The 13,861-nt window shown below is 35.3% G+C and overlaps 1 protein-coding gene and 1 non-coding gene across 2 annotated transcripts; one reads left to right on the top strand and one right to left on the bottom strand.

Annotated features, from left to right (window-relative positions):
* Positions 1–203: 203 nt before the first annotated feature.
* On the bottom strand, positions 204–3,956 carry LOC106372894. The gene is made up of 10 exons (XM_048777135.1): positions 3,892–3,956; positions 3,613–3,801; positions 3,052–3,526; positions 2,149–2,976; positions 1,665–2,063; positions 1,438–1,592; positions 1,074–1,358; positions 884–989; positions 669–801; positions 204–625 (listed from the first exon to the last, which is right to left on the bottom strand). Exons 1-10 carry the CDS (start codon positions 3,954–3,956, stop codon positions 204–206), a joined length of 3,057 nt encoding a protein of 1,018 aa, XP_048633092.1.
* Positions 3,957–10,739: 6,783 nt separating this feature from the next.
* On the top strand, positions 10,740–10,847 carry LOC125607773. Its single transcript, XR_007338843.1, has one exon. It is a non-coding gene; the product is annotated as a small nucleolar RNA R71 (small nucleolar RNA).
* Positions 10,848–13,861: the final 3,014 nt, after the last annotated feature.

The raw sequence follows: 13,861 nt of genomic DNA, 5'->3' as shown, positions 1-13,861 counted from the left end.
TTGGGTCTTCCTTTTCCTGGATTGCTTTCTCCCTTTACCGGCCATGACAATCCTACAATAAAACTCAAGGGAAACTCAACAATTAACTCATACTCAAACCAACTCAAACATGAATCCTAAATAGTTAATCAATGCAATCAATCATTTATTCCATAATCAACCAAAGAATGTAATGCAAACCCAAGAATAGTTAATCAACGAAATCAAACATATATTCCTTCACTATCATCTCTGACATCATCAGCTTTATCTGATATGTCTTCTAGACTCATATCCATATCCGAAGGCAGTGGACATACATCTGCATGTAGGTCATCCACTTTCTCATGACTGTATCTTCTACTTGGACCCTTTATTACTACATACCAACTTGATTCATCATTTTCCCTTGAGTAAAATATCTGTCTCGCCTGAGATGCTAAAATGAATGGATCCTTTCCAAAGGATATGTGGCTGTGATTAAAATTAACCAGCGTAAAGCCATCCTCTACCTTCACACCGTTACCTTTAACTGCCCACTCACACCTGAATATTGGCACGTAGAAGGCATTGTAATCCAGTAGTATAATATCAACTACTCTCCCATAGTAGGATACAACGTCTAGCTGTGTCCCTTGCACTTGATCTACACATTGTTGTTGCCTCATAGTAAACCCCACTATTCTGACTTAGCCTATGCACTTGCTTCGTATGAAACCGTAGGCCATTCACAATGTAGCCTGTGTAAGATCGGGCTATACTACGAGGACCATAAGCCAGCCACTTCAGTGTCTCTTCCTCATCAGCTGAATCAATAGGTTTCTAAAATTTATTAAAATAAAAATTTGTCAGCTAAACTACATGGGTATAAAATCAAATAAAAACATTTACAGTACTAAGAGACCTGTTGCTTTAGCCACGCCGCGAATTTTTCAGTGTGCATACGCCATAAATACGTTGCATCCTGTTGACATCTACTATTTGAGTCTTGTAAATGTTGTAAATGAGCACTTGCATATGAAAAAAACAAACCTCAAAACTGGAATCTAATATAAGTTTAAAGAAAAATATTCTAAGTAATAAGAGAAACTTACTCAACATATGGATCCACCATAGCCGTGTTTTGTATTACAGCAAGATGAGCTATTTTCAACTCTGTATCAGAAAATTGGAATGAGCGGGCAGCTGATATAGGACGACCTTCAAGGATGGAAAGGCTCTCGTACTCAGTGTTTCTGTCCTCTTTTTCTTCTACATTTGTTGTAGTCTTCAAGAAAGCCGAGCAGAACTTCATGCACTCGTCTGCAAGATAAGACTCAGCTATACACCCCTCTGGTCTTGCTGTGTTTCTTACATAGTCTTTCAATACTTTCATGTACCTGTTTTAAGTGAACATAAAATTTTAGTTATAAGTCCATTTGGAAGATAAATAAATATTTTTTTCACAAGAAAACATACCTTTCAAAAGGATACATCCATCGGAAATGGACAGGACCACCAAGTCGAGCTTCTCTGCCTAGATGCACACACAAGTGAACCATGATGTCGAAGAAACTAGGTGGCCAAAATCTTTCAAAAATGCAAACAGTCTCCACAATTTCAGTTTCCATTAGCTGGAGTTGTTCCATATCAAGTTCTCATTGGCATAGAAGGTTGAAGAAAGCGCATAAGCGGAAAATGGCTACCCTAGGACCCTTACGTAGTAAGCCCCTAATTGCTACTGGCAGCAGTTGTTGCATTAGGACGTGGTAATCATGAGATTTGAGTCCCATCACCTTACACTCCTCTAATGATATACAACTAGATATATTAGCACAGTAGCCATCAGGACCTTTAAAATCAAAGAGCCGCTTACAGAATGTGTGTTTCTCTGACTTTGACAAAGACCATGGAGCTGCTGGGAGTAATGCCCTTTTACCCTGAGCTTTTGGATGCAAATCCTTCCTGATACCAAGACTTTCAAGATCCTTTCTAGCCTTTAGACCATCCTTTGAATTGCCACAATGTAATAATGTGGCAATCAAGCTTGCAGCAACATTCCTCTCCACATGCATAACGTCTAGATTATGTCGAACAGGTAGCTCCTGCTCATGTGAAAGCAAATAAAGAAATCAGTCAGAACAAGTGTTATAGAATTAAACATCTTGTAAATCGAATTTTTATACATACCTCCCAATAAGGCAATGAGAAAAAAATCGAACGTTTCTTCCATCTATACAATTCCTCTTCGTCTTTCTCTCCTATATCTTCATCTTCATCAGATTCACTTAGTTCCTCCTCGTTATCAGATGGTATGTCAACTCGAGTAGCTCTCTTTTTTCCAGACTGTTTTCTATTACCAAACACATTATTGTAATTTCTCAGCACAAATGAGACATTCCTACCCGTCAGTATCCTTCCCTTTGTCCCATGTTCAGTTTTCCCATCAAACCAAGTCTTCTTTCCTCTGAAACTATGTAAGGGAGGCAAACATTTCCGGTGGCCCATAAATACAAATTTCCTACTATTACTTAGCCACAAACTATCTGTGTGCTTCCCGCATATAGGACAACCCATCTTACCCTTCACTTTACAACCAGCAAGATTCCCATATGTGGGGAAATCACTAATAGTCCAAAGAAGCATTGCCTTAAGCGTAAAGGTTGTCTTACTAACTGCATCGTATGTTAACTCGCCTATGCACCACATATGTTTTAAATCTTCTATCAGAGGTTCTAAGTATACATCTATACTATTGCCCGGTTGATGGGGTCCTGGAATCAGCAGACTGAGCATTATGTTCTCCTCCTTCATACATAGGTCAGGAGCCATGTTGTAATTCACCAGTAACACAGGCCAACAACTGTATCGGCTGTTCTTCATACTGAAGGGATTAAACCCATCTGTTGAAAGCCCAAGTCGCAAGTTCCTCTCCTCCGCTGCGAACGCCGGATACTTGTCATTCATTGACTGCCAAGTAGCAGAATCTACTGGATGGCGCAGTTTCCCATCTGTGCTCTTGTTATTGAAATGTCATCGTAAATCCATTGCAAGTTGCTCCGATCTGAACATCCTTTTCAGGCGAGGTATTACTGGAAAGTATCTCAAAACTTTCTGTGCAACACCCTTCTTGATTTCACCAGTATGCATCTTGGTCTTCCATCTAGACGCCTTGCATTTTGGGCAACTCTCAGCCGTCTTCAGCTTCTTTCTAAATAAGCAGCAGTCGTTCACACAAGCATGAATTTTTTGATATCCCATATCAAAAGATTTCAAAAACTTCTTGACATCATAAGTTGATGTGTGCAGCACATTGTCTTCAGGTAACATGTTCGGCAAAGTTTGCAGTAAGTCATCAAAGCTCTTGTCTGACCACCCATTCTGAGACTTAATCCTGAACAATGAAACTACAGCTGATAGCTTGCTATGACTCGAACACGTTGGATACAAGGGGATTTCAGCCTCTGCAAGTTTTGCTAAAAACTCATCTTCTTTCCTATCCTCACCCTCAACTGACTCACGCAACTCTGACCCCCGAATGGCTAAATCCTCTCTAAGCAGTTTGCGGCTTCATATAAACTAAGGATCTCAGCATTCCAGCATCTATCTTTAACTTCCACTACATCAACTGAGTTACCATCTCCATGGTGAAACCAATCCGACCGTACCTTGTAAGCATCATCCATTCCATTTATAACCAAATGAGAGACAACCTCCTCACTTGTATGGCGATCTAGATTACGACATCGGGCGCATGGACATACAATCTTCCCATTAACTCCTAACTTAGCAGTAACATCATTGACAAAACTCCTCGCACCTCTCTCATATGCAGAATCAACTCTTAAGTTCATGTCAAACAAAAAAAAAATAGTTATGATAAGAATTGTCGAAATGCATAAACTGAACACTTAAACAAATGTACATACCTACATAAATGCACCCATGACTTGTCCAACATTGTTAAGACCCTTGCCACAGTTCAAACAAGCGTACATGGTTCAAGAAGCAATGACAATATAAATTACACTTCAAAGTGTTAACCGAAAACAACAAACGCAATGTCTACAAAGTCTACAAATGATTACAAAATGAGAATAAGTAAATAGATGTGTCTAACCTCCACAGAATATAGAAGACGCAAGATTGTGAAGACACGAACCCACACCTGCGAAAAAAAAACTGTGATTAATGGAAACAAATATGAACCCAAAACCTAACTAATTATCACAGCATTGAGCAGCCAAAACCTATCTACTTTCAGAACTTGAATCAATCGACAACATCAAAACCTAGCTAATCACAGCATTAAGGATTCACTTTCAATTTAGAATATCGGATTTGAAATCGGAGATGATGATGGCTGAATCGAATTGGAGACTCGGTTAGGATTAATGGAAACAAATATGAACCCAAAACCTAACTAATTATAACAGCATTGAGCAGCCAAAACCTATCTACTTTCAGAACTTGAATCAATCGACAAAATCAAAACCTAACTAATCACAGCATTAAGGATTCACTTTGAATTCGGAGATGATGATGGCTGAATCGAATTGGAGACTCGGTTAGGATGAGCGAAGAGATTAATGTTGGTGAGCGACGAGGAATCGAGTTGGAGATGGTGGAGAGAGCGTTGAGCTCGATGTGGAGAAGAAGAGAAGACGGAGAAAACGAGAACCCCTTTTCTTTTTTTTTTCTAATGCTATGAAAAGTAAATTGAGAAATGTTGGCCGCGAAAACCCCCTTTTTTCTAAGTGTTGGCGCTAAGTGTATAAACTTGGGTGATTAGTAAGTTTTTAATCTCGTTTAACTGATTTTTTGGCATAGCATAAGTAAAATGCTATATATTTCTTATCCAGACTTCTAATTACCTTTCCATAGCAGTTACGAAAATTGTGCTATTATAATCTGCTATCAATACCTATATTTGTTGTACTGAGAGCTTCAAAGATGTAAACCAGAGTGTCGAGAAGCTCAAGTCTCTCTTTAGTTACGATACCACAACTGCCTAGTCTCTTTTCTTATAACTATAAACGTATAGTAGTGTATTTGTATTTGTATTTGTATTTGTATACCTCATAATTGGTTCTAGTTAAGTAGAAGCTAGTTGTTTGGTTTCTCTGCATTGGTGGTAAATGCTAGATAATTATTTATTTATTCCTAAGGATTCCAAATCGAGTATCACCATTGCACACACCTTTTAGACTATGATCCTTAACTATTCAAAAAGAAAAAAAAATACTATTCTAATCTTAAGGACTCTTGAGGCAGTACCACCATTGCACTTGCTCTAAGGTAAGTGGTGAAGGAGAAGACTGTTTTTGCAATATATAATAGGAAATACCCAAAAATAGTATTAAAAAAGTTTTGATCACAAATACATGGTGGTGATTGGTTAATGCTGTAGAAACTGCACACAACATTATTATAACTACAGCACCGATTTGACAGCATTCAGACTTTGTTAACTTTTTTGTTTCTACAGCACTGCTTTAAGTTTACGGCTGTGCAACAGCTCTAGAGAGCAATATATCTACAGCCTAGTTTTATGGGCTTTCAAAGTATATTTACATTAGCTTTATTCCAATATTAATTTGTAAACATTAAAACCCTAGTTCTTCGTATCACTCATCTGTGTTTTTTTTTCTTTTCTGCTTTTAAATTTGATTTGACAATTAATATCTTATTGTTATTCTTATGGTTATGTATTTGTGTATTATGTCAAATTTATTTTTATTAAAATTTTTAATTAGTCTATTTTATGGAAAATTTTAAATTTTCATTTTATTAATTAATAAGAATTAGAAATTATATAAATCTTATGATGTATTTATTAATAAAAAAATATACATGTATATAATATAATATAATCTATAGTTAAGTTATACCAATCATATTTAAAAAAAAACCTACAGGAATAAAATCTACAACTACAGCAAAAAATCTACAGCAATAATCCTACAGTAAAAAAAAGTAAAGCTACAGCTTCTACCAATCAACCCCTATAGACTCTAAGAATCAAAATGACCAAAATGTTTCATTAAAGAGGTAAATATACATTTATATCTTTAGAGTTAACTAATCCAAACCTTATCTTTAAAGTTAAGAAATGGAGATTTGGAATTGAGGTTTAAAATTTTAAAAAATAAAAAATAAATATTAAAAATTTTAAAAATAAAAATTTTGAAAATAGTTTCAAAAATTATTTTTGAATTACAAAAAGAAAATTTGAAACAAAAATTAAAAAAAAAATTTGAAAATAAAATTTTCAAAAAAAAGATTATAAAAAAGTTCGAATTTGTAAACATATAATTTAAAATTATAAAAAAAATTATTTTTTTTTATTTTTTTTATTTTTTTATTTTTTTTATATATCTAGGGTATTACGGTCTTTTTACCTATTAAATGAAATATTTTGGTCACTTTTCTCCTTGTGGTATACTTTTGTGACCAAAACTTGAAAATGGTCTATTTATGAGAATATCCCATATATAATTGATGTGATCAGGCTTTAACGAGTAAAATAAAATTGCAGGTGGTATGCAATAGTACTTAGGGATCAAATCCATAAAGACCAAGGTTACACTATGATTCTCCGAGAGTAGAATTAAGGTAGGATAAAAGGGTGTTTGTTTATGTAACCAAATTGCAGAGAATGTAAAAGAGAGAATGTGAAATGATGTAAGCTTATGAATAAAAACCGTCAGGTCTTGAGAAATCTTAGGAAATATAGATTGAATGATATGATTGTTTGATAGGAAATATATTAAGAACAGTTCTAGAACTCAAATCTCTTAACTATATTAGTCTACTTATGCATTACTAAACCTTATGTATTAGAATATTAAAGAGTAACTTTTGTTGAATTTCAGATTCTAAACATGCAATAAAAATAAGTTTGATAGGTTCCTAGAACTCCTTAACATCAACTTCCATTGGTTAGGAATATTTCGATCATCTAAGTTCTTTCAGGCATTTAATCAAACACTTTCGGTGCATTAGAAACCCTATAATCAGGAACTAGGTGATCAATCCAATCCAAGCATTAAGAACAACCTAGATGAAAAAACTGCTAGGATATTCCATATTCTGACAAATCAAAATCATCATCAGTCTATGAATTTCAATGAAACCTTAAACCTAACTCATGAACTACATATACACAGCAGGAAACACATAGAGATGATGAATAATGCATAATAAAAGTAAAAAACAAAAACATGCTTCATAAATCTTCTCTAAAGGTTTTGTCTTCCCAAATCTCCAAAACAAAATAACTCTGATGAAAAAAGAAATTGTACCTTAAACAGTGGTTGAAAATATTAGATATAGGTCTATTTTCCGTGTTGGACGAAATTTGGGATAAACCAAATCGAAAAAAGCCTAAGTTTTCTTTTTGTGCTCTTATTGAACCAGTAGATAGAGCAGTTTTCAGTAAAATGTGCATAACTTTTGATCTTACCGATATATTAACTTCAAACATGCTGAATTGCTAACTCAATTCTTTATCTAGTTTCTGAAGTTGAGAGAAATCTATTTGTGAGAATCTTTCCATCCGTTGCTAAACTTCTGACATGTATGCACAGTTCTGTATCTTTTAATGCTCCTTTACACCCAATTCGATATCTTCTGCTCTAAATAAACTTAGTATCTGAAAAAATCAAAAATGACAAAAATACTCAAAAAACATACGAGATAAACGAATCAAAAAGGTTAGATAGCGACAAAAACAACGTTTATTAACTCCCCCAAACTTAGACTTTTGTTTGTCTTCAAAAAAAATTCAAAGTAGAAGAAAAAGGTTTGAAAACATAAGAACTCACATATCCTTCAGAACACCATCTTACCATTGCCAGTTTCAAGCCACATAAAAAAAGCTCCAACCTAACAAGGTACTTTTATGTACTCAACCCAACTCATCAATCTAACCATTTTCAGCCCACAACTTATAAGAGCTGTACAACTTCACCATCACTGGCCTCATTTAAGAGTTTAAGGTGCAGTCTCGTTGAGGAAGTATCGATCATAGGACACATGGACGCTTGTCCATTCAGCTTTTTGTTCACATAGACAATCTTACTCTAGTTTATTTCCTCTCTCTTTTTTTTCACTTCTCTTAGTCGATTTCTCCCTATTTTGTAGGTCATCGTTTTTTTTTATCGACGAAGTTTTTTGGACATGCTTCCATGATACACCAGCATTAACGAGGGTAACCACTAAGTGCCCTATTCACTTGTTTTGACCTTTATCCTTTTTATTTTTTATTGCAGTGAAGAGAGGGAAACCATAATCACACAGACTAGTCTTTTCAGACCTTAACGAGGAGTCCAAAACGATGTATATAAAACCCCAAGACAAGAGAATCAAGTATAAGTGGGAGGTCAGCTTAAGGATCCTTCAAACACCCAACAAGCATATTTGTTATTGGCAAATCAACCCACTTAGGTGTTTTCTATGGTGTACAGTATGCAGTCAATAACTGAAAGAACGGTCACTGGAACATCAATTAGACAGTTAGTTCCAAAAACAAAATTGTTCCCAACTAAATTTTGACTAAATAAACAGCAGACCCAAGACTCAAAGATAAAAAAAGACAATATGAACAAAAAATCAAGAAGAAGGTAATGAAAAGTAAGAAGAAAAATTGTTTTTTTTTTAAATAGTCGAACAAGAATAGCGCTTCTGATCCACCAAGAATATAACTTCTGATAGACCAGTCTTTACAATTCAACCTGATTTCTTCTCCATTCGCATTTTTTCTTACGTCGTTGAGATGCTGAAGGATTAAGATCGATCGATCTTTTGCGGAGATCAACTGATCTTTTGCACGATCGATATTTGCGGAGATTGACCAATTTTTTTGTGGAGATCGACGGGTCGTATATAAAAGATCGATCGATCTAGATTAGATTTACCAATATGTGTGGTTTTACGCAGTATCGAGCCCATTCGTGTTTGCTTGTTGGGCGCATATCAACCAATACAGTGCCAAGATTGACTGATCCCATGTTTTTTATCCGAAACAAAAGAAAACTAAACCCATAAATCAAAGATAAATTGAAACTAAAGAGAAACATGTACATTTGCCAGTGGGTTGCTGCCTCCCACCAAGGGATTGTTTGAAATCATTAGCTTGATTTCGGTATGGAAATCAACCTGGCTAAGAAGAGGGCCTTGCTCCAAAATAAGTTTCATAGTTTGGACATGCTAAGCTCTAGAATTCCACTCAGCAGATCCTTCATACCACTTTGTCCCTTCTCTTTGAACTAAGAACTAAGAAAAACTGTAATCTTCGAAAAAGGCTTTGAGGTTCCTTTGCATTTCACTTCGTACTCAACTGAATCTTTATCTTATTTCAGTTAAACCAAAATCATATGACCTACTTTGATCCTTTGCTCTTCACATTGACTTTGGCACTAGGTTTCTCACAGGACAAAGTTGAGAGTCTTCATCAAAGACTTCCCTGACTTCTCTTTTTCCATTAACCTCTTTTCGAAGAACATCCATAGTGACAAAATCTTCATGCCTTTGTGCTGTACTTGTGGGAATCATCTTGTAAAAAAACCTTCATGTCTATGTTTGCAAATAACCCTCACTTGTTATGGAGATCAATTATTGAACCACTATAGCCATGAATGGCCTCCCAAGAATCATTGATACAATAGACTCCTCAACCATCTCCACAACATGAAAATCAACATGCAACATATAATTTTGGGATTGTACCATATGGAGTTGTTGGGGATGAGTTAGAAAAGGAAAGAGTCATCTTGAGTGGCTGAATCCTATCGACTCTCAGCTTCTCTGCAATTTCCTCTAACCTGACGTTCCCATTATATCTAGAATCACACAGATGCTCCTTGAACGCAAAACCAGATATGGAGCATTGAAAGACAAATTTCTTAGGATCTTCAACCTTAGGTAATACTCTCAGTGGTGCTTGTCAGTCGACACCTCGGTAAATAGAGCTTTAATATCCTCTTAAATTTCTCTAAAGTTTTTAAAGAACATATGCAATTGATGAATCTCCCTAAAATCTTTAAATGAGATCTCTTTAGGAAGCATTCTCATCATCTTGTTAATGCATAGTAGCTTCTCCGCACTAATGTGGTCCTTCAAATATAGGTGGCATTGGGTATGGAACCTTATGAACATATGGTGATGGTTCCACATATGAAAATTCATCCTGTTAAAATTTCTCCTGATTCTCCTTTCCAGCTAAGATTACATTGCACTGCTCTCGAGGATTTTTCTCACCCCTTCTTGGAGCAATTATGCGCAGCCTTTTTATCGACTCAGTGTTTTGAGATATATGTGCATCAAGCTTGTCGACATGATCTGAAAGAGACTCCAATCTATTTCAAGTCTTGATACATGGTGTCTACTTTCTGATTGATGATGTCAAACTTTATGCTCACATCACTGTCTGCTTTTATCTATCATTTGCTGCATGAGCCAATGGAACTGCGCTTACAAGAGACTGAAAGTGAGCTCTTTCTCCAAAATACTCACATGAGTTGACAAAATTTTTAATCTCTCTATATCAGCATGTCTATCTTTGCAATCAATTCTCAATCTTTTAACCTCCACACTACGGACTTATCTTGTTCTATCGCATTTCTGCAGTGATCAATAGAGCTAGAAGCAAGATTTTTGATCAGTGTGTATGCTTCATCTCCAGTCTCTATCATGAAATATCCATTGCTAGCTGCATTGAAAGGATTCTTGACATTCTAGTTGACTCCATCATAGAAGATGTTGAGGATGTGCTCCTTGGAGTGCCATGATGAGGGTAGTCCCTGTTATACTCCTTGAACCTTTTCCATGACCTCATACATAGGCTAAGAAGGGTTCTGCTGGAAATTAATGATATTACTCTTGAGGGTTGTTTTCTTGGAATTTGTGTAGAAGCTTTCCAAGAAGATCACTCTGCAGCCATCTCAGTGCCTTGTCGCTTAGAGAGAATGCAAAGTGATGATCTACGGCTCTATATCATAGTCATGCCCTGTAATCGTATGAAGCTGAATCGTAGACCTATTATGGTAGAAGGCATGCAGAGTATCATAGGATCCGACAGAATGAGGCTGATGGTATTGTCACACAGCAGCAGCGTTGATGACGTTATGCTCTTCTTTGTTGTCATCCATGTCTTTCTCATGTAGCTGAAACACAAAAAGAAGAAGAGGATATGAATACTGAAAATTTCATAGACTAAACTTTAGTCCTGGACTGGTAGGTAATTCTATTGGTCCCTGGAAACGGCACCAAATGTGATCAGATTTTAACCACTAAATGGAAACTACAAGTGCACAACAGTGTGTTGTAGGACTTAGGGATCAAATTCACAGAGACCAAAGTTAAACTACTATTATGCGAGGGTAGAATTAACCTAGAACAAAAGGATGTGTTTTATGTAACCAAATTGCAGAGAATGTAAAATAATGCAAACTTATGAATAAAAAGAGTCAGGTCTTGGGAAGTCTCAGGAAACATAGATTAAATGATATGATGGTTTGACATGGAATGTATTAAGAACCGTTCTAGAACTAAAATCTCTTAACTAGACTAGCCTACTTCCGCAGTACTAAACCTTATGTATAAGTTTCTAAAGACTAACTCCCGTTGAATGTCAGATTCTAGACATGCAATAAGAACAAGTTTGATAGGTTCACAAAACTCTCTAACATCAACTTCCATTAGTTAATTTTTTTTATGATCATCTAAGTTTTTTCAGGCATTTAATCGAACTCTTTTGGTACATTAAACAACCCATAAATCAGGAACTATGTTATCAATCCAATTCAAGTATTAAGAACAACCTAGATGAAGAAACCGATATGATTCCCTATTCTAACAAATCACAATCATCAATCTATGAATTATATTGAAACCCTAAACCTTGCTAATGAAACTACACATACATAGAAGAAGAGAAACACGGAGAGATGATGATAAGTGCATAATGCAATTAGAAATCAAAAATAGGGTCGAAAATCTTCTCCAAAGGTAAAGATTTGTCTCCCCAAATCTCTATAACTAATAAGTTGGATGAAAAAGAAATATTATTCTAAAACATGGCTTAAAATAGCAGATATAGGTCTACTTTTTTGTCGAAATTTGGGTTAAGCCAAATCGAAAATAAGGAAAACCAAAATTTCCTTTTTTTCTCATAATGAATATGTAAACAGAGTCATCAGTAAAATGCGCATAGATATTGATCTAATTGATGTATTGACCTCAAACTGGAAGAATTTGAAAGCTAACTCAATTATTTATCTTGTGTCCAAATTTTAGAGAAATCTATTGATGGGAATTTTTTCATCCGTTGTTAAACTTCTGATGTATGTGCACATTTATGCATCTTGTAGTGTTCCTTTACACCCAATTGGACACATTCTATTTTAAATCGACCTAACACCTGAAAATACTCGATAAAGGACTTAAAGACTCAAAAAATTATATTATAGTTTAATAAATGACTCAAAACAAAGGTTAGAAACTGATAAAAACAACGTTATCAATAATGTAATAGAAAGGGTTATCATACAAAATATCTACCAAACTGGATCTATATGAAATAAAAATTATACAGTTTCAAGATGCAGAAGGGTAAGAGCATGGATGAAAATTTGGAGGTTTTCGTAAAGCTAGTGTCTTATTTAGCGAGTCTTGACATCAATATCTCAGACTAAGATAAAGCTATCTACATGATGAACAATTTATGAAAGACATATGAACCACTGATTCATACACTAAAGTATGGTAGCGATAAAGGATATGATCACTGTTCAGGAAGTGTAATTTCAACATCTTTCTCCAAAGAAGTGGATTTGAAGGAAGCATGATAGCTAAATAAGTCTAAGCGAAGGCTTATATGTGGCTACATGGGAAACTTTGAAAAGAGAAAGGAAATCAACTAGAACAAAGGCAGACCAAAGAGTCGGTGAAGGTCTCCAAGTAGGCTCAAAGGTAGAGTTTTTTTCGTGGACATTGAAAAGAGATTGTCCAGATCAAATCAGATAAAAACAGGAAGATTACGCGAATATGGTAACATAAATTGAGGAGCCATAGATTTTTACCGCAAGTATCCATAATTCTAATGATGAATGAGTTTTGTACTCAGGTTGCACGTTGCATATAACTCCAAATAAAGAAGTATTCTTGGATTTGAATAGTTTAAGGAGGAAAAGTGGTTCTGGGTAACTAACACATATAGTAAGATCAAAGGAATAAGGAAGATCAGGATATCAAACCAAGATGGATCTATGGTGATTATATCCTAAGTAAGGTACACATACTAACTATGAGTCAAAAAGATTTCATACGAACTTTTGGATAAAGACGAGAATGTTGGTTTGAAGGAAAACAATGAAGGGTACAGTTCTACAAAGAGATAAGAAGATAATTGACGGTATATATAATGAAGACTTATACTATTTAGAAGGAATGATTGCTAATGTTGAAACACATACGTCACTTGCAGTTATGTCATATGAGCATGAAAAGCATGGACGTAGTTGTGAAAGAAGGATACATCACATACAAAGAAGTGCAAAAACTTAAATTTTGAGAAAGTTGTGTTTCAAGAAAAAGTAACAAACATAGTTTTATTACAAATTATTGCATTTTCCAAAATAGTTTTATATAACACTACAAGAAAACAAAAGATTTACGAGGGTGGTTGTCCTCGTGATTTCGTCGTAAAAGCAGTATTACGAGGAATTAGCGAGAAAACCCGTTTCGTCGTTATACGTTTGTCGTTATACGTTTGTCGTAACGCATATATCGTCGCTAATTCGTCGTAAGATAGCGAGGAAATGATTTCGTCGTAAAAACGAAGAATAATATTTCCTCTTAAAGACCACGGAAAGCTTCCACGTAAGGACGTCGCTAAATTTCC

Source organism: Brassica napus, chromosome A3 (genome assembly GCF_020379485.1).
Source record: "Brassica napus cultivar Da-Ae chromosome A3, Da-Ae, whole genome shotgun sequence".
Classification (NCBI taxonomy): Eukaryota; Viridiplantae; Streptophyta; class Magnoliopsida; order Brassicales; family Brassicaceae; genus Brassica; species Brassica napus.
Note: the sequence above shows the minus strand (reverse complement) of the source record. Positions and strands in the feature narration are given on the sequence as shown.